This window comes from Coregonus clupeaformis, unplaced genomic scaffold (assembly GCF_020615455.1).
Source record: "Coregonus clupeaformis isolate EN_2021a unplaced genomic scaffold, ASM2061545v1 scaf0623, whole genome shotgun sequence".
Lineage (NCBI taxonomy): Eukaryota > Metazoa > Chordata > Actinopteri > Salmoniformes > Salmonidae > Coregonus > Coregonus clupeaformis.
The window spans coordinates 245,439-263,868 of NW_025534078.1; the positions used below are offsets into that span (position 1 = coordinate 245,439).

The window sequence follows — 18,430 nt, forward strand, 5'->3', positions numbered from 1 at the left end:
TTTGGGAAAGTTCAAGTTGCACTGCACCTTTCAACAACTGTTGCATTACCATGAAGGGACCACAGAAATATACTGTAACTAACAGTAATGCTGCATTTTGTAAGTCAACCAATGCTCATCTCGATCTCACACACACACACACACACACACACACACACACACAGTGAATCAGTGTATCAGAGACATAAATAATTAACCACACTCACTTTAGTTGGTCGATATTTACCTAATCGTTTCTCTGCAGTGAGAAAGTTCCACCAAAGACTGTATAAGGATGGATTGCAGTTCAGCGATGGCCAGTGTTAGGGACGGACATATCTGGGGATATCAGCCAGAGAGTGGAATTGTAGCCCCATTTAAAAGCCCCACCATGCTATACGTGGAGACAGTTATCCCGTACAGCAGTCCTCTCTCATTTAGGTCACCTCTTGGCTTGTCACATCTGTTTCCACCATAGAGTTTAATAAATTATATTGAATGTTTTCAACACTCTTTCTCTCTCACCCTCTTTGTTGCGTTCTCTCGCTTTCTCTATCGTGCCCTCTCTCTCATTCTCCCTCTTTCTTGTGCTCACTCCTTCCTCGCTCTCTCTCTCGCTCCCTCTCTCCCTCTCTCAGGCTGTCCCTCTTCCTCTCTCTCCTCCGCTCTATCTCACCACCACACTCTCACGCTTTCAATCTCTCTTTCTTGTTGTATGGTTCACAGCCAGAGTAATAAAGAACTTGAGGTCTACCCACTTTATGAAAGCAACGTTATTCACCAGATTTGATTTATGTAGAGGCAAGGCTAGACGTTACAAGGGTACGTCCCAAATGGCACCTGATTCCCTACATAGTGCACTGCTTATAGGGAATAGGGTGCCATTTGGAACTTAGTCTCAGCTTTGTGGGAATACGCATGTTCCACAGACTGTTTTATTCCTCAGCCTAGGGTATTTTTCGTGTGCTTTCCCCCACCACACCTCACGCGAATACAATTACATCCAAAATATGCAATAATATTTTGTGATAAACTGTTTCAGATGTGCATATGACGATATTTGTACAGTCGGGACGGAGTTTGAACAATTTTAAATCTACTAAGGGAATATAATCACAGGAAAGCCGCGATGTCTTGAAGCCGTGCCAGAATCGACCCGGTGATTGTGAAATACCAAGAGACGTCGAGCCAATTTTCCATTGGTACGGTCAGATGAAAACAAGGGGGAAAATTAATCCTGAAAAAAAAACGTTTCGTATCAGCATTTTTTTGGGGGGGGGGTTGGGTTGGCAGTATAAGATGTTGGTACAATGTAGAGAGAAGCTGTGAAAGAAGTACGTCTTCAGTTATGACTTTCAAAGGATAGTCTATTTCGATAAGTTGTCGGTCTGTTAAATCTGTGAAGGATACAAAACGTAGAACTCATGAAATAAAGAAAAAATCCATGAAGGTGCCGATGTTTGTGAAAAACGGTTTATAAGCATTCGAATGACTGAAGCGGTGAAAACCACAAAGTGGAAGCCTTGCTCCCACCTGTACAACTGTGTTAGTTCAGCTATCTCATCAAGGAGGGGTCTATTCTCACTAGTGCTAACAGAACTATCTATCTAGCAAACCGCTGCTATTCTCAAGTAAGGCTTTACTTGCATTGATCGTGATATATGGCCATCTTATCTACTTTTGTCAAATGCACTGATCGCATGTCACTCTGGATTGGTCTCCAAGATGAAAAAAATGTAAGGAAGAAAGTTTAAACAATATTCAAACAACAAAGGGTTGAAAAATGAATATAACTTTCCCCAAATTTCTACGTTTTGTAGAAATCCTGGTAGGGGGATTCCGGATTTCCTTCTTGTTCCCGCCTGATTCTGGGAATCTTCCAAGTGGGATTTCTGGAAAACCTAGGAATTGGCGTTACTGGAATCTTGCAACCCTATTCAAACAGGACCTAAACCCTCAACTTCCTCTCCCTGTTGTCCCACTGCATCACCCCCACCCTCGTCCCCCACCCCAGTCCAGGCTCGCGACAGCGGCGTCCAGCCCCTCTCCAGCACGTCCACGGTGCTTTGCTCTGTGCTGGACGACAACGACAACGTCCCCGAGTTCATGCAGGCCTCCTTTCAGCTTAGCCTGCCAGAGAACCTGCCCCCCGGGGTCATCCACACATCCCAGGCCTCGGACCCAGACCACGGAGCCAACGGCACCATAACCTATTCCATACAGGGTGAGATTCCTAAATAGAGCACCTCAGTGTTTCAGTGGAAAATTACTTGGTGGTTTCAACAAGATTTAATCTAACCGGAGTGTATTTACTTATCCCTCCAGGCGAGGACTACGGCGGGCGTTTCACCATCCACGCCACCACGGGCACAGTCAGCACCACACGAGCCCTCGACCGGGAGGAGCGGCCCAGCTACACCCTCTGCATCCAGGCGAGCGACGGCGGCCAACCCTCCCCCCTCAGCTCCTCCACCCAGCTCCTGGTGCTCCTACTGGACCAGAATGACAACAGTCCCTTGTTCACCCGCAAGAGTTACCGCGCTTCCTTGGCTGAGGGGCTCCCCGCGGGGGCAGAGGTGCTGCGTCTGGAGGCCCGCGACCCGGACCAAGGCCCCAACGGCGAGGTGACATTCTCTCTGGTCGAGGACACCCTGGGGGCCTTCTCGGTAGAGCCCGCCACGGGCGTGGTTCGGACCACCCGGCCCTTGGACAGGGAGAGCCGCGCTCAGTACACCTTCAGGGCCGTGGCTACCGACAGCTGTGCCAGAGGTCCACGGAGCACCGCCACCGCGGTTACCGTGCAGGTGGAGGACGCCAACGACAACGCGCCCGTCTGCGCGGAGAACCCCGTCGTCGGCTGGGTCGCTGTGGAGACGATCCCAAATAAGATTGTCGCCACGGTGACGGCAGTGGACGGCGACCGTGGCGAGAACGGGACTGTGTGGTTTAGCTTGGCGGAAAACAACCCTTTTTTCACCATCAACGGCAAATCGGGAGATATACGGTTGAATACGTCCATTAGTCCGAGTTTCTTGGGTGCTAAACTGCAGGTGTTGGCTGCAGACCAGGGGAGGCCAGCTCTCACCTCTACCTGCCTGGTCCTTATTCACTTGAAGGGAGAGGACGAGCCACTGCGCTTCACTGAGACGCTCTACGAAGCAGTCGTGGTGGAAAACAGCAAAACTGGTACGGAAAAACTGCTCTAATATCAGTATATTAACAACTATTCAAGACAAGTGCATTGATATGTACCAGACCTGGTTTCAACTAGTATTTGTTTTCTATCAAATACGTGCTTGATTGAACTTGACTGCTGCAATGGAATCAATAGAATAGTCTTAAATGGAAACCGAGCCCATCTGGCGCTTCAGTCAGGCTCAATCAAATGCTTAAGTCTGCTGTGTATGTTCAATACTTTATCCAAACTCTTTACTGGCGTCACTCTATTATGAGGGTCTCAAACCCTTTGAGTTCAAGTGAGGACTAAAAGCTGTTGAGACTTATCTTCCATTTTTCCACCTTCTTCTTTCCCTTCCAGGCTCGTGGGTGGGAAACGTGGTGGCCCACGACCGAACCGACGACGGGCGGCGAATCGAATACAGCATTTTCAATAACAACGAGAACAGAGCCTTCGCCATCAACCGACACACAGGTATGAATTGAACCTTACCCATACTAAAAAATATATTTATTGTGTGGTCCAGTGGTTAGTGCCACCATCCCCGGCACACATGTATACCAGAGTCAGCATGGGTTTAAATCCGGCCAAGTACCTTTTTTGATTCACAATCTCTCTCCCACCTTTTCTGTCTCCTATTCACTGTCCTAATCTTCAATAAGTACATTAAACCCCTAAAATAACTTGTTCTCCTCTCCAAAACACTTCTGTGAAGCTGGAGCCATAGACATAATTTAGGCTCCAGTGTGCTGGTTGGCATAAGCCAGCTAGGATGCTTTCATTAATTGCCTGCAGCAGGAACTTCAAACATGCCTCTCTTTTCTTCCTTGTTCGTTTTTCGGGTCGTTTTTCGACGCCAGGCTCACACCGAAGCCAGAACCTCCGCCCATCCATCCCTGCATCAGTCTGTCTAGTTTTCCGCTTCTCCATCCAGGCTAATAACCCCAGCATTCCAGACTCCTCAGATCCCTTTCCCAAACAAGACTTTATTCCAATTAGCGCAGCTAGCCTCTCAATCCTCTTGGACCGCCTCTCTCGCCATCTCTTTCTTTTTCTTTTTCTCTTTCTCTTTCTCTCTCTCTTACTTTCTCTCTACCACCTCTCTCTCCCCATCCATCTCTCTCTCGCTCTCTCTCTCCAGTTCATTTCCACATAACACATTGGGGGCGATGAAACAACGGAGAGAACTGAAGTGGGTGGGGGGGACCGTTGGGCGACGCGAGCAAGGGCGAGGGAGCGTGAACAGGGCATGACCAAAGTTGGAAAAAACTGAACTTTATGCGACGCTATTGACCAATCAAAGCTCACTATAGCAGGGTTCCCCAACTGGCGGGCCGAATTTGGCCTGTGGGTGTTAATGTTTTATTGTTGGTAAATCAGCTCCAAGTGATTTTAATTTAAGAAATCTGTTACCAGGTATTCCACAATAGAGGGATGGATTAGCTGTAGATACCTAGCACTACCTAGCCTGCTTGCTAGTGTAAACCACGTCACGCTGCTTAGCGAGTACCACTTCCTCCCGATTCGAACTATACCTGTCACGAACTCGGGACCTCTGCCTCACAAACACACGTGACCGTCCTCCCTCAAGCATCTTAGCCGATCGCGCCACCTCAAAAGCTAGCGAATGAGGCTACGCAAGCGGGACACTTAAGGCACATCCCCATATGCTACACTAGCACCCACATGAGGGCGACGCTAGAGTGGCTATCCGAATGATTGTGTGGAAATCCCTTTTTAGGATTATTGAAGCCATTGTCTACTACAGCAGTCAAGAGGTTGTTTTCCCATATCCCCCTGTTCAGAAAAGAGGCGCTGTGTCCCAAATGGCACCCTATTCCCTATGTAGTGCATTACATTTGACCAGGGCCCATAGGGCTCTGGTCAAACGAAGTGCACTAAATAGGGAATAATGTGCCTTGTGGGACGCATACACAGGCTTTGCTGTGGATTATGGACTGCTTGCCTTAACCAGCATGGATTCATTACTCTCCCTGAGCCCCTATATATGCAGTGTGGCTGAAGTGAAACGGGGGGGGTGGACATCAAAGTCCAGATTACATTCTTGTTTGGAGACAGAGGAATCAAGTTGTTTTTGGAATGTGTACATATGTTTTGAATGCACAACTGCAAAACATGGATGCAACATGGTGCTAGAATACACGCACGCGCAATGTAACACCCTGTGAATTCTCTGAACTTTCTCTTTATCATACATCATCATACGATCTTTCTCGTTTGCGCGCACGCTCTCAATCTCTCTTTTCCCCCACTCCCTCTTTCCTGTCTCTCTTTCTGTTCGCTCGCTCGCTAAATCCCTATCGTTCTGTTCCCTCTATTTCTCGCTTTCTTTCTCTCCCCAACCCTCTCCCTCTCCCAGGTGACATCACAGTGTGGGACCAGGCCAGTCTGGACTACGAGGCCAACCGGAAGGTCCACCTGGTGGTGCTGGCCGACGGCGGCCCCCTGCGCACGGCCCACTGCCGGGTCACCGTCACGCTGCAGGATGTCAACGACAATGCGCCGGCCTTCGAGCAGGGCTACTACCGCACAGCCGTGTGGGAGGGCCAGGTACACAACACCTACGTCATGCAGGTACGGATTGGGGGCCAGCCAATCGAGTGGTTACTTTGTCATTTTGAGCTAACATGCTGACATGTTATTTAATCATTGTACCCACACTGCTCATGCGTGTCAACGAGCATCTGCGTAGCCAGGCGCTAAAATAGAACTTGGTTCTATTTGTGACGCTTGACGCGCTGCAGGTCCCGCCTCTCCCATCTCCTCATTGGTTTTTAGGAGCATATACCCACGTGGGTGATTGAAAGATGAACTGAGGTCCACACTCCAGTCCAGTTGGTAGTGGTAATGCACCTTAAAGTTGGTTGCCAACCGCCATATAAAGTCCAAAGAAGGAGGAGGAGAGATTACCAGAAACGAACTCAGTTTACCCTTTTATCTGTGGATTAATTGTCGGAGTAGAGGACCTTGTGCATTTAAAAAAATATATATATTTAACCTTTATTTAACTAGACAAGCCAGTTAAGAACACATTCTTATTTACAATGACGGCCTACACCGGCCAAACCCGGACGACGCTGGGCCAATTGTGCGCTGCCCTATGGGACTCCCAATCATGGCCGGTTGTGATACAGCCTGGAATCGAACCAGGGGGTCTGTAGTGACGCCTCAAGCACTAAGATGCAGTGCCTTAGACCGCTGCGCCACTCGGGAGCCCATTTCAGGTAAAATAACAACCCAATGTTTATATCCCAGGACAAATTAGCTAGCAACAGCAAGCTAGCTAGCTAAATTGCCATAAATGTTTAATGCTTTTCGACCTGTCCTCAAATTAATATAGTTCAGAGTTCGTTTTAATATTTCAACCTGCGTGTCCTGATCGCATCTGCTGTGGGTGGACAAAATCAACATGCACAAGGTCCTCTACTCCGACAATCCACAGATAAAAGGGTAAACTGAGTTCGTTTCTAGTAATCTCTCCTCCTCCTCCTTTGGACTTTATATGGCGGTTGGCAACCAACTTTAAGGTGCATTACCACTACCAACTGGACTGGAGATAGCGGTCTGGTCAGCATATTAAGGCAAAAACATAATTTGTCATTACCAATCAGTTTCTTGGTTAATGTCAGTTTCTCAGGTCTTGTATCTACCTATCTGGCTCTGATGGCCACATGAACTTGTCTCTTAATATCTACGCAGTACACACAGAAGAGGATGGGCACTCTGAGCTGGGTTCTTCTCTAGGTTTCTTCCATCTAGAGTTTTTCCTGGGCACTGGGCTCTTGCTTTGATTGATTGATTGATTGATTGATTGAAACATGGCTGTAAAAGAACATTTCAAATACCAAATGCAAAGCTTTATTGTGTATTTTTACCATGAATAAGTGTTGTGTGGCCTGTAACAGTCTGAAATGACTCTTGGGAATGTTAGTTTTACATTTGACAGATGTTCCATGCTTACGCTGGATATTGGCTGTGTAGAAACATGCTTCCTAACTCTCTATAATGCCTTTCCTCCTGTTGTAGGTGTTTGCCTCTGACGCGGACAGCGGTGTGAATGGTCAGATTGAATACTCCATCTTGTCTGGTAACCAGAACGAGGCGTTCATCATCGACTCTGTGCGTGGGATCCTCGCCACCAACACCATTCTGGACCGGGAAATCACTTCCTCTTACAAGTACGCTAGCTTACATTATACACTGCTCAAAAAAATTAAGGGAACACTAAAATAACACATCCTAGATCTGAATGAATGAAATAATCTTATTAAATACTTTTTTCTTTACATAGTTGAATGTGCTGACAACAAAATCACACAAAAATGATCAATGGAAATCAAATGTATCAACCCATGGAGGTCTGGATTTGGAGTCACCCTCAAAATTAAAGTGGAAAACCACACTACAGGCTGATCCAACTTTGATGTAATGTCCTTAAAACAAGTCAAAATGAGGCTCAGTAGTGTGTGTGGCCTCCATGTGCCTGTATGACCTCCCTACAACGCCTGGGCATGCTCCTGATGAGGTGGCGGATGGTCTCCTGAGGGACCTCCTCCCAGACCTGGACTAAAGCATCCGCCAACTCCTGGACAGTCTGTGGTGCAACGTGGCGTTGGTGGATGGAGCGAGACATGATGTCCCAGATGTGCTCAATTGGATTCAGGTCTGGGGAACGGGCGGGCCAGTCCATAGCATCAATGCCTTCCTCTTGCAGGAACTGCTGACACACTCCAGCCACATGAGGTCTAGCATTGTCTTGCATTAGGAGGAACCCAGGGCCAACCGCACCAGCATATGGTCTCACAAGAGGTCTGAGGATCTCATCTCGGTACCTAATGGCAGTCAGGCTACCTCTGGCGAGCACATGGAGGGCTGTGCGGCCCCCCAAAGAAATGCCACCCCACACCATGACTGACCTACCGCCAAACCGGTCATGCTGGAGGATGTTGCAGGCAGCAGAACATTCTCCACGGCGTCTCCAGACTCTGTCACGTCTGTCACATGTGCTCAGTGTGAACCTGCTTTCATCTGTGAAGAGCACAGGGCGCCAGTGGCGAATTTGCCAATCTTGGTGTTTTCTGGCAAATGCCAAACGTCCTGCACGGTGTTGGGCTGTAAGCACAACCCCCACCTGTGGACGTCGGGCCCTCATACCACCCTCATGGAGTCTGTTTCTGACCGTTTAAGCAGACACATGCACATTTGTGGCCTGCTGGAGGTCATTTTGCAGGGCTCTGGCAGTGCTCCTCCTGCTCCTCCTTGCACAAAGGCGGAGGTAGCAGTCCTGCTGCTGGGTTGTTGCCCTCCTACGGCCTCCTCCACATCTCCTGATGTACTGGCCTGTCTCCTGGTAGCGCCTCCATGCTCTGGACACTACGCTGACAGACACAGCAAACCTTCTTGCCACAGCTCGCATTGATGTGCCATCCTGGATGAGCTGCACTACCTGAGCCACTTGTGTGGGTTGTAGACTCTGTCTCATGCTACCACTAGAGTGAAAGCACCGCCAGCATTCAAAAGTGACCAAAACATCAGCCAGGAAGCATAGGAACTGAGAAGTGGTTTGTGGTCACCACCTGCAAAACCAGTCCTTTATTGGGGGTGTCTTGCTAATTGCCTATAATTTCCACCTGTTGTCTATTCCATTTGCACAACAGCATGTGAAATTTATTGTCAATCAGTGTTGCTTCCTAAGTGGACAGTTTGATTTCACAGAAGTGTGATTGACTTGGAGTTACATTGTGTTGTTTAAGTGTTCCCTTTATTTTTTTGAGCAGTGTACTTTACGCTACTATTAGAGTTGTCACTTGCTATGGCAATGTATTGTTGTGTGCATCTAATCCTACATGCTATGAGGATGAGTCTTCTAGCTCTGAGTCTTATTTTAACCATTTTTGTTTAATTGTCACTAGTAAAAATAGTAACACAAAATCTTTAAAAATAGTTAGTGTGAAAGCAAGACCAAAATGGGTACAGTACCTTCAGAAGGTAAACCACCGTTTATACACGTCTAGTGTAGCTAAAGTACAGTGTCCTCAAAGTATTCACACCCCTTGACTTTTTCCACATTTTGTGGTGTTACAACCTGAATTTAGAGATTTTGTGTCACTGGCCTACACACAATAACACATAATGTCAAAGTGGAATTATGTTTTTAGAAATGTTTACAAATTAATTAAAAATGAAAAGCTGAAATGCTGAGTCAATAAGTATTCAACCCCTTTTGTATGTCAAGCCTAAATAAGTTCAGGAGTAAAAATGTGCTTAAGTTGCATGGACTCAATGGTGTTTAACAGGATTTTTTAATGACTACCTCATCTCTGTAACCCACACATACAATTATCTGTAAGTTCCCTCCGTCGAGCAGTGAATTTCAAACACAGATTCAACCACAAAGACCAGGAAGGATTTCCAATGCCTCGCAAAGAAGGGCACCTATTGGTAGATGGATTTATTTTTATTTTTTAAAGCAAACATTGAATATCCCTTTGGATGGTGTATCAATACACCGTCACTACAAAGATACAGGTGTCCTTCCTAACTCATTTGCCGTAGAGGAAGGAAACCGCTCAGGGATTTCACCATGAGGCCAATGGTGACTTTAAAACAGTTAGTTTAATGGCTGTGATGGGGGAAAATTGAGGATGGATCAACAACATTGTAGTTACTCCACAATACTAACCGAATTGACAGAGTGAAAAGAAGGAAGCCTGTACAGAATAATATTTTTCCAAAACATGCATCCTGTTTGCTATAAGGCACTTAAGTAAAACGGCAAAAAAAAATTGGCAAATAAATTAACTTTAAGTCCTGAATACAAAGCGTTATGTTTGGGGCAAATCCAACACAACACATCACTGAGTACCACTCTTCATATTTTCAAGCATGGTGGTGGCTGCATCATGTTATGGGCATGCTTGTCATCGGCAAGGACTGGTGAGTTTTTTTAGGATAAAAATAAACGGCATAGAGCTAAGCACAGGCAAAATCCTAGAGGAATGCCTGGTTTCAGTTGCTTTCCAACAGACACTGGGAGACAAATTCACCTTTCAGCAGGACAATAACCTAAAACACAAGGCCAAATATACCACTGGAGTTGCTTACCAAGACGACATTGAAGACTGTTGGAAAAGCATTCCAGGTGAAGCTGGTTGAGAGAATGCCAAGAGTGTGCAAAGCTATCAAGGCAAAGGGTGGCTATTTGAAGAATCTCAAATATAAAATATATTTTGATTTGTTTAACACTTTTGTTGTTTACTACATGATTCCATGTGTTATTTCATAGTTTTGATGTCGTCACTATTATTCTACAATGTAAAAATAAAGAAAAACCCTTGAATGAGTAGGTGTGTCCAAACTTTTGACTGTGTGTGCGTTCGCGTGTCTATATCCATCTCTACATCTTCTACCTACATTCGAGAGACATGCACATTTCATTATAACAATGTTGATTCCAGATTCTATTAATAATGCCTAGTTTAGTTATATTCCTTGTAATGTTATGCTGTGTGTTTCCTGTGATGGTCCCACTGTCTAGTTGGAGTCCTAGTAATGTAATGGTGTGTTCCCTTGTGGTGTTGTGTTCCCAGGTTGGTACTGCAGGCATCAGACAGGGGTAGCCCTCCCCTTAGCAGCACCGCCACCGTCCGGGTCCAGGTGGTGGACATCAACGACAACAGCCCCGTCATTCCCCCCATGGAGCCCGTGGTCATAGCAGAGAGTAAGACACTGCCCCTCTCAAATGGCACCCTTTTCCCGTTATAGTGCACTACTTTTGACCAGGGCCCATAGAGGTAAAAGTTTTCGGTGTACATTTTTGTTATCACATTATTTTTTTCTTATACATATTTATTTATTTAAAGCATCTTCACAGTAGGCCAGGATTTGGTAGCTGGTGCTGAAAATATGAAGTCCCTCTTTGGCTGTTGTGCCTGAGACAAAGCTCTGTCCTTATGCCACCGTCCTGAAGGAGTGAAGATCACTTCCTCAGACAAATTGCTTGGGAGACAGTGAGCAAAAATGGTTGAAATCTGTATTTTCAACATATTCTCAACCAGAAATACTTATTTTCAATGTCTTTCCAATGTATTTTGTTCATAGGGCAGTTCCCAGCCCAGCACTGACACACTGATTCAACTAACCAAGGTTTTTATGATTAGTTGAATCAGGTGTTCTAGCGAAGTCTGGGACAAAAGCAATTTTTATTGATTGAGAGGGATTTCTAAGTGAATTGTCAATTTGAGATAATGTTTGTTTAATTTGTAGTACTAAATACCTGTAGAGATGAAGTAGGACCCGTACACACGATTGCTCTTCGACTCAGGCCAGTACCCCCTAACAAGTGGTGTGCGTTTGACTATATAGACTATTTGGTACTAAATACCACTTACACTGTTATCTTGTTGGTCATCAGACCTCCCAGCGGGCTACATGGTGACCCAGGTGAGCGCCAACGACGTGGACCTCAGCTCCACAGTGACCTACAGCTTTTCGGACAATGCCAGCGCCGCCGGGAGCTTCGCCATCGACCGCTACACGGGCGTGGTGACCCTGACGCAGATGCTGGACCGTGAGGAGCAGGCGGCGCACAGGCTGGCGGTGTGGGCCTCGGACTCCCTCCACCTGACCACGGCCGAGGTCCTGGTTCAGGTGCTGGATGTCAACGACAACGTGCCAGTCTTCTCCCAGGACTCCTACCAGGTAGCTAGAACTGCAATCTGTCTTTTTATTTCATTAATGATGGATTACAAGACATAGTTATGGAACACAAATCCTTCACTTCTCTCACACGCACACACACATCTACCTTGTGGTGAGCGTTTCCACATTAGCAAAAATGATTATATAGACGGCAGAAATTAAGTCCTTTATAATGTACACATGACTGAATCGCTGAGATGAGGGGATGTCCGATCTATTGATGTGACACCATTGTACTCCCTCAATCTTCAGTGATGTCTTCTGACACAAAGTCCTCCTTGAGATGTTTATAAATGTATGTATTTTTTCCTGTGAATTGACAAGAGATGTTTGTTTGTTTGAACCCCCAGGTGAAGTTGCCAGAACTGTCTCCTGCCAACATGTTGATCCTGACTGTGGCTGCCACAGACCGTGACTCTGGGCTTAACGGCAAACTCTGCTACAGACTCCTCTCGTCTCCTCTACACGGCTTCTACATACACCCAGACAACGGTAAGCACTATTAGATTGACCAATTATATTAAAGTTAAATTATGTAAAACGGTACATGAATAGCTTTCATCAGAATTAGCCTGATCAGATAGTCAACTCGCCTGTTCTAATTATAAAATATATAGTATTTAGTGTTCTTTTTATTGAAGAGAGAGAGATTATGACCGAGATTGGAGGGATGGAGGGAGAATTTGTCACTGTGAAGAATATGTAGGCCAGATACAAACCTATGCCGACGTGTACATATGTGCAACAGAGGCTACGGCCCTGTAGCTCAGCTGGTAGAGCACGGCGCTTGTAACGCCAAGGTAGTGGGTTCGATCCCCGGGACCACCCATACACAAAAAAAATTATGCACGCATGACTGTAAGTCGCTTTGGATAAAAGCGTCTGCTAAATGGCATATTATTATTATTATAACTGCTGCGCCATCCACTCCATTCTAAATCAATTTTATTCAAATTGAAGGGTAACAATGGAAGAACTTCTTTAGGCACAAAGTCTCTAAAGTGCGAACTCTTAGCAGAGGCCACGTGAAAATGTTTTTAATGGACAGGGGACCATTCTTCCAATCATACCCAGAGTCCAAGGACGAGTCAGTCAGAAATTCCAAGGCTGAAACTATATAGCTGCCGCTAGGTCTTAATAGGCCTAATCCTCCCGCGATGCTACAAAATGTGCTCCTCTTAATTCCTACGATTCAGCCTGTCAAAATGTAGCAGCAAAAGAAAAGTTACCGCCGCATGCTTTCCAAGGTTCACGTCTTAAGACCGTCTGGCAGTCCGGTTCTCATATTCATCTTTTTATATTCCCTTGTTTAAAATCAAAATTGTCTGGCACAGCGTGCTTATTTTACGCTCGGTGCCAATAAATGGGGGTTTGCTCCAACATTAAGTATATTGCCAGTTCTGCACGGTTCTACACATCAAGGGTTATCCAGAGTATTCACGCTGTCAGTAGCCTCCGTTTCTCCATCCATCCTTTCTCTTTTTACGGGCTTGGACGTGTGAACGAGTACAGTGGAGGGGGAGAGAGAAAAAAGAAAGGATGAGAGTGAGTGGGAGAGATCGCTGATGAGAGGTCACTGATATAGAGGTCTGCTTAAGAGCCGGGTCTGTCCTGTTATCTCCCGTCTCGAGAAGCACAGTAAGAAGACTAATTGAAGCCGACGAGGCTAACGCCGAGACCACTACATTCTCAAAGCTTTTTTTCTTATTTTTTTCTTGAAAAAATGATTTGTAGCCGCCTCCTTGTTATTTTCGAGGGCCAGCGACTTTAATATCTGAGAAATGTGTTCTCCATGTTTTGTGGTGCGAGTAACTAATGGGAAGTGAAATTTGGATTGGCGTCAAATATTAGAATTGAGCCTCTCAGAACTGTGTCTTAATCCTAACTCGAACCAGAAACTAGATACTGGCTTGTTCTTTTGTGTTTCCTCATGTTTCCAGCACTCAAATATGTTTTAACTTATGTAAATGATGTGTTTCAAGATGAGTTGCAATATTACAAGAGGCCGGACGATATCCCAAACTGATTGGGTATACAGTAGTATTCGATTCCATGTATTGAAAAGGACCAATCTTGCTTGTGTTTTCAGTCTCAATTTACTGTCCTCACATCAGTAAACTAATTCGATAGTTCAACATTCTCAAAAGAAACTTCAGCAAAAAGGCCACAGAATGCACTTCTATAGAGAGCATTAAAGCCACAATCCTGAATTTGGGTTTCAGCCACTTGGTTTGCTATAAAGCTGAGGAATGGGGCTGGAGAAATGTAATCACTCTCAGATTCATAGACTGAGCTATGGATGCAACCCATGAGGTAGTGAGTGATCTTATTCTACAGGTTTTGCGGTTGCCAGGTCTCCCTTGTAAAAAAAGTTTGAATCACCAGGGACTTTCCTGGTTAAAGGGGCATTCCACCAACGTTGCTCTGTTTGATAGGCTGTTCTTTACCATAATAACAGCTAAAGAGATGTGAGTTGTGTCGACAGTAAGCATGGCAAAGCCTCCCTCATAGCAGCTGTAGACTAAGTGGACACCTGAAACACGCCCCTACATTAGACAATGTTCAAATAGATCAGTTTGAGTGTTTGTCTAATAATGATAACATTTTTATTTTTACAGCGCTTTTAAATTATGCATATGAATAAAGCAATATCTAAAAGACTTGCAGCACTTTCAGTTGATTAAAAACACTAAGATGTTTTTCACTGTTCTTCTCAAATCTGAGACGATGGCTAACTCCAAACCCATTTGTCTTGTAGGGTCGGTGTTCACCAACAAGCCCCTGAAGTACGTCACCAATGGTAACGTGATCCAGCTCCTGGTGGAGGCCAGAGACGGGGGTGACCCAGTCCGCTCTACGGTCACCTCCGTGGACATCGTGGTCCTGGACGCCAACGACCATACCCCGATCTTCCAGCACGACACCTATACAGTCAGCCCCCCTGAGGATACCCCCATCGGCACCACCCTGCTGACCCTCTGGGCAGAGGACCTGGACTGGGCGTATGAAAACACCCACCTGGACTATGTCGTTGCCAGTGGCAATGAGGACAGGAGATTCTGTATGGAGGTAGGTGCGGTCCAAACGGAGAGCCAGCAGAGGACCGGTGGGAGTCTGGTTCTGTGCCAACTGTTGGACCGCGAAACCACGGAGAGCTACATCTTGACAGTGACAGTTTCTGACTGTGGCTCGCCTCCGCTCAACAGCTCGGCGGTCGTGGCGGTAACTGTGGCGGACGTCAACGATAACGCACCGGCTTTTGTCAGCGCAGAGTACCATGCTCAGGCCAGCGAGAGCAACCCTGTGGGCACCAGGTTGGTTCAGGTGACCGCCCAGGACCCTGACCGCGGAACCAACGGTCTGATCCGGTACGACATTATCTCAGGCAACAGCAAGGGTCACCTCAGGCTCGACCCGCAAACCGGCGCCCTGAAGGTCAACCACAGTCTCGACTACGAGGAAGACTCCAAGTACGCACTGACTATCCAGGCTTCCGATGGGGGTGAACCTGGAAACCGTAAAGTAGCCTTCACCGTGGTCTTTGTCACGGTTTTGGATGAGAATGACAACTCGCCCTACTTCATCTTCCCCGTAGTCAACTGCTCGGTGCCGGAGAACCTTCCAGCCTTCACCCCCGCCTGTTCAGTCCATGCCGTCGACCAAGACGCCGGACCCTATGGCCAGCTCACCTACTCCATCCTGTCCTCCTGCTTCATGGATTACGGCAGTGGCAGCCCTGACCGGAAGGAGGCCTTTGCCATCGACCCCCTCACCGGGGACATCCACACCCGGCAGACATTTGACTTTGAGCGGGAGAGCGAGTACTGCTTCATGGTGGAGGCCAGGGACAAAGGCGAGCAGGCGGCCACCGTGAGGGTCCATGTGGCCATCGAAGGGGCGGACGAATTCAGTCCCGTCTTCACCCAGAGGCAGTACCGTTTCATCCTCCCGGAGAACGCAAAGGCGGGGCAGACAGTCGGCCATGTTATGGCAATGGACCATGACGGAGGCCTGGAGGGCGTGGTGGAGTACTCCCTGGTCAACCCCTCACAGTTTTTCTCAGTCAACAAAACAACAGGCGCAGTGTTCGTCTCGGGCCCAGTGTACCGCAAGAGAGGAAGTTTCTCCAACGAAGACGTGGTGGAGCTCTTGGTGTCCGCCGGCAGTCCCAGAATGGACTCCAGGTCCACCACCAGCCTGGTAACGGTCAATATCTCCAATTCGGCTGAAGCTCTGGTCGGGGTGGCCCTCAGCGTCCAGACAGTCACTCTGGGCGTGTCGCTGGCCATCTTCCTCCTCCTACTCGTCAGCTTCGTGGCCCTCGTCCTGAGGTACAAGACAAAAGAGGCCGCCATCAAGAAGGCCGCTGCCCTCGCAGCCAACCTAAACACCGGCACGTTCGGCAGGACCGGCGGTGGCCAACAGCACACCAGCATCGGCATCGGTTTGCGGGAGCTGAGGGCGCCCATCACCATCCGAGTGAAGAGGGAAATATCCCTCCCTATCCGTAATTCTGACTCAAGCGGCCGCGGTTCGGCAGAAGGCGAGACGGCCGAGGACCATGAGATCAAGATGATCAACGAATACCCGTGCCGCAAGAGGGCCGACTCGGCCCACAGCGAGAGGGTTCCCGACTCTGGCGTGCCCAGGGACTCGGACCAGCTTTCCTGCCATTCAGAGGATAGAAACCCGGGGACGGTCATAACCACGGTCTCCAGCACAGGTCTGGCTGCAGGGATGCAGAGTTCAGAGAGTCTCCACACCTTCAAAGAGGAGGGAGGTGGGGAGGGGATGCTGCCGCGGGTCAGGGTGAGCGAGATGGAGGAGAGCCAGGCCTCTGTGGACGGCTCCTTCAGCTCGCTGTTGTGTCCGGAGGAGCAGCTCCGGGGCAGCTACAGCTGGGACTACCTGCTGGACTGGGAGCCACGCTACCACACACTTGCCTCAGTCTTCACCGACATCAGCCTGCTGCACGACGAGGACCTCCAGGGGGGCCACGAGGGCCTTTTGTCTGAAGCCTGCTGCCTAATGCACCCACCACCCCTCATCACGGGCGTGGCGCAGCCAGGCCTCAGGGCTGTGCCCCCCCGGATGCCCCCGCGCAGCATGCACACCCTAACCCGGAGGCCCTCCTACCCCAAATACGCCTACGCGCCCCTGGCCAGGAACACGGGGCTCACCCCGTCTGCCATGACCCCCAGTTTCTCTCCCTCGCTGTCGGTGCTCACTCTGCGGACCCCCAACGCCTCCCCGGTGGTCTCAGAGACTGGGCTGGGGGTCTTCAGGCTAGACGCCGGCAGCCTCCTGGAGGGAGAAATACAGGTGTAGACTTTTGGAGGGTAAATACCTTTTGATATTGACTTTGAAAAATATTGTATTGTATGGTAGATGCCAAATACTAGCATTAAATCATTCAGTTCTCAAGCTTATTTTAAATCTGATTTTAACATCACATCACTATTGAATTCGTTTCTACAATTAGTTTCTCAACATAAAGGATCTACAAATCAATATTGTCTCACGTTGGACAATATTCTGTCATCTGGCACATTGATTAGTAAGGACATTATACAATGCAGATGCATGGGTGAAATCAGACATTTATGAAATGTCTTTGTACAATGAATGATTCGCATTGTGGTGCATTTCATAGTTTCAGAACTTGCTTTTGTAATAAAAAAGTAATATATGGAAAAGCCTGAACTCTGGTTTGCATTGCAATAGCAAAACGCAGCACTGTACACAAGTGGATGTTTGAATCCACAATTAACAAATGTATGGTCGTAAACATGTTTGCATGCTAAAGAAAATGAAACACATTGTTATTGCAGTTGGCTATAGCTTTTTGACTTGGCAAGTATTCTTGTTCTGTAATTGTATTACGTCGGAGTACCATGAGCCCATACTCTGTAGACTACTACAAGACCTACAGTTTTTGAAATGTCACTAACAGCTGTACAAAGAGCAGGGCAGTTGGTGGTGTGGGACCAGTCTTTTGATATTGCTGTGTGCGCAGATTGTATACTATAGATACATATTTTTGAAACGGCACTTTATTGTACAGTGTGTAACATTTCAATGAATTTCTTTTTTTTATTGCTAAATTGTAATATGTATATAAAAAGGTACAATTAAGTAGGTTAAACAATGTACTGCTATCTTTTAGCTCTGATATGGGGAAGTTCTAACTAACTTGAACAACAATTAGTGTACGATTCAATTCAACAATGGTTTGTGACCGTCTCGTCATTCCTTTTCATCATTGAACTGATTGTTAATGTGGTTCATAAATTAAACAATTCCAATGGAAAATGTGTGTTTCTTACGGAGCAATAACGTTTTCAGACTCCCTCTACAATTAGGAAATTCTAAATTAGACTAAACTATCAAATTCAGAAACCTATTGATACCACATGGTCTAGACAAGAAACCCATACACAAAAGGATATATTATTATTATTAAAACCCCCATAAGCCTTCATTATTATTGTTGTTGTTCTTCCCATGGTGGATCATGCTTGTTAGGAAACTGGAAGTCCCACTCTTTAGAAA

At 46.9% G+C, this 18,430-nt stretch overlaps 1 protein-coding gene across 1 annotated transcript in view; it reads left to right on the forward strand.

Moving 5' to 3' along the window:
- The window catches only part of LOC121560099 (protocadherin-23-like), a 22,528-nt gene extending 4,338 nt beyond the window's left edge, over positions 1–18,190 (forward strand). Inside the window, exons 3-11 of the mRNA XM_045216153.1 lie at positions 1,994–2,203; positions 2,305–3,165; positions 3,518–3,631; positions 5,538–5,752; positions 7,205–7,356; positions 10,768–10,898; positions 11,592–11,878; positions 12,229–12,370; positions 14,637–18,190. Coding sequence (XP_045072088.1) covers positions 2,086–2,203; positions 2,305–3,165; positions 3,518–3,631; positions 5,538–5,752; positions 7,205–7,356; positions 10,768–10,898; positions 11,592–11,878; positions 12,229–12,370; positions 14,637–17,206 — 4,590 coding nt within the window. The 5' untranslated portion in view covers positions 1,994–2,085 and the 3' untranslated portion in view covers positions 17,207–18,190. The remainder of the gene's footprint in view (positions 1–1,993; positions 2,204–2,304; positions 3,166–3,517; positions 3,632–5,537; positions 5,753–7,204; positions 7,357–10,767; positions 10,899–11,591; positions 11,879–12,228; positions 12,371–14,636) is intronic.
- Positions 18,191–18,430: the final 240 nt, after the last annotated feature.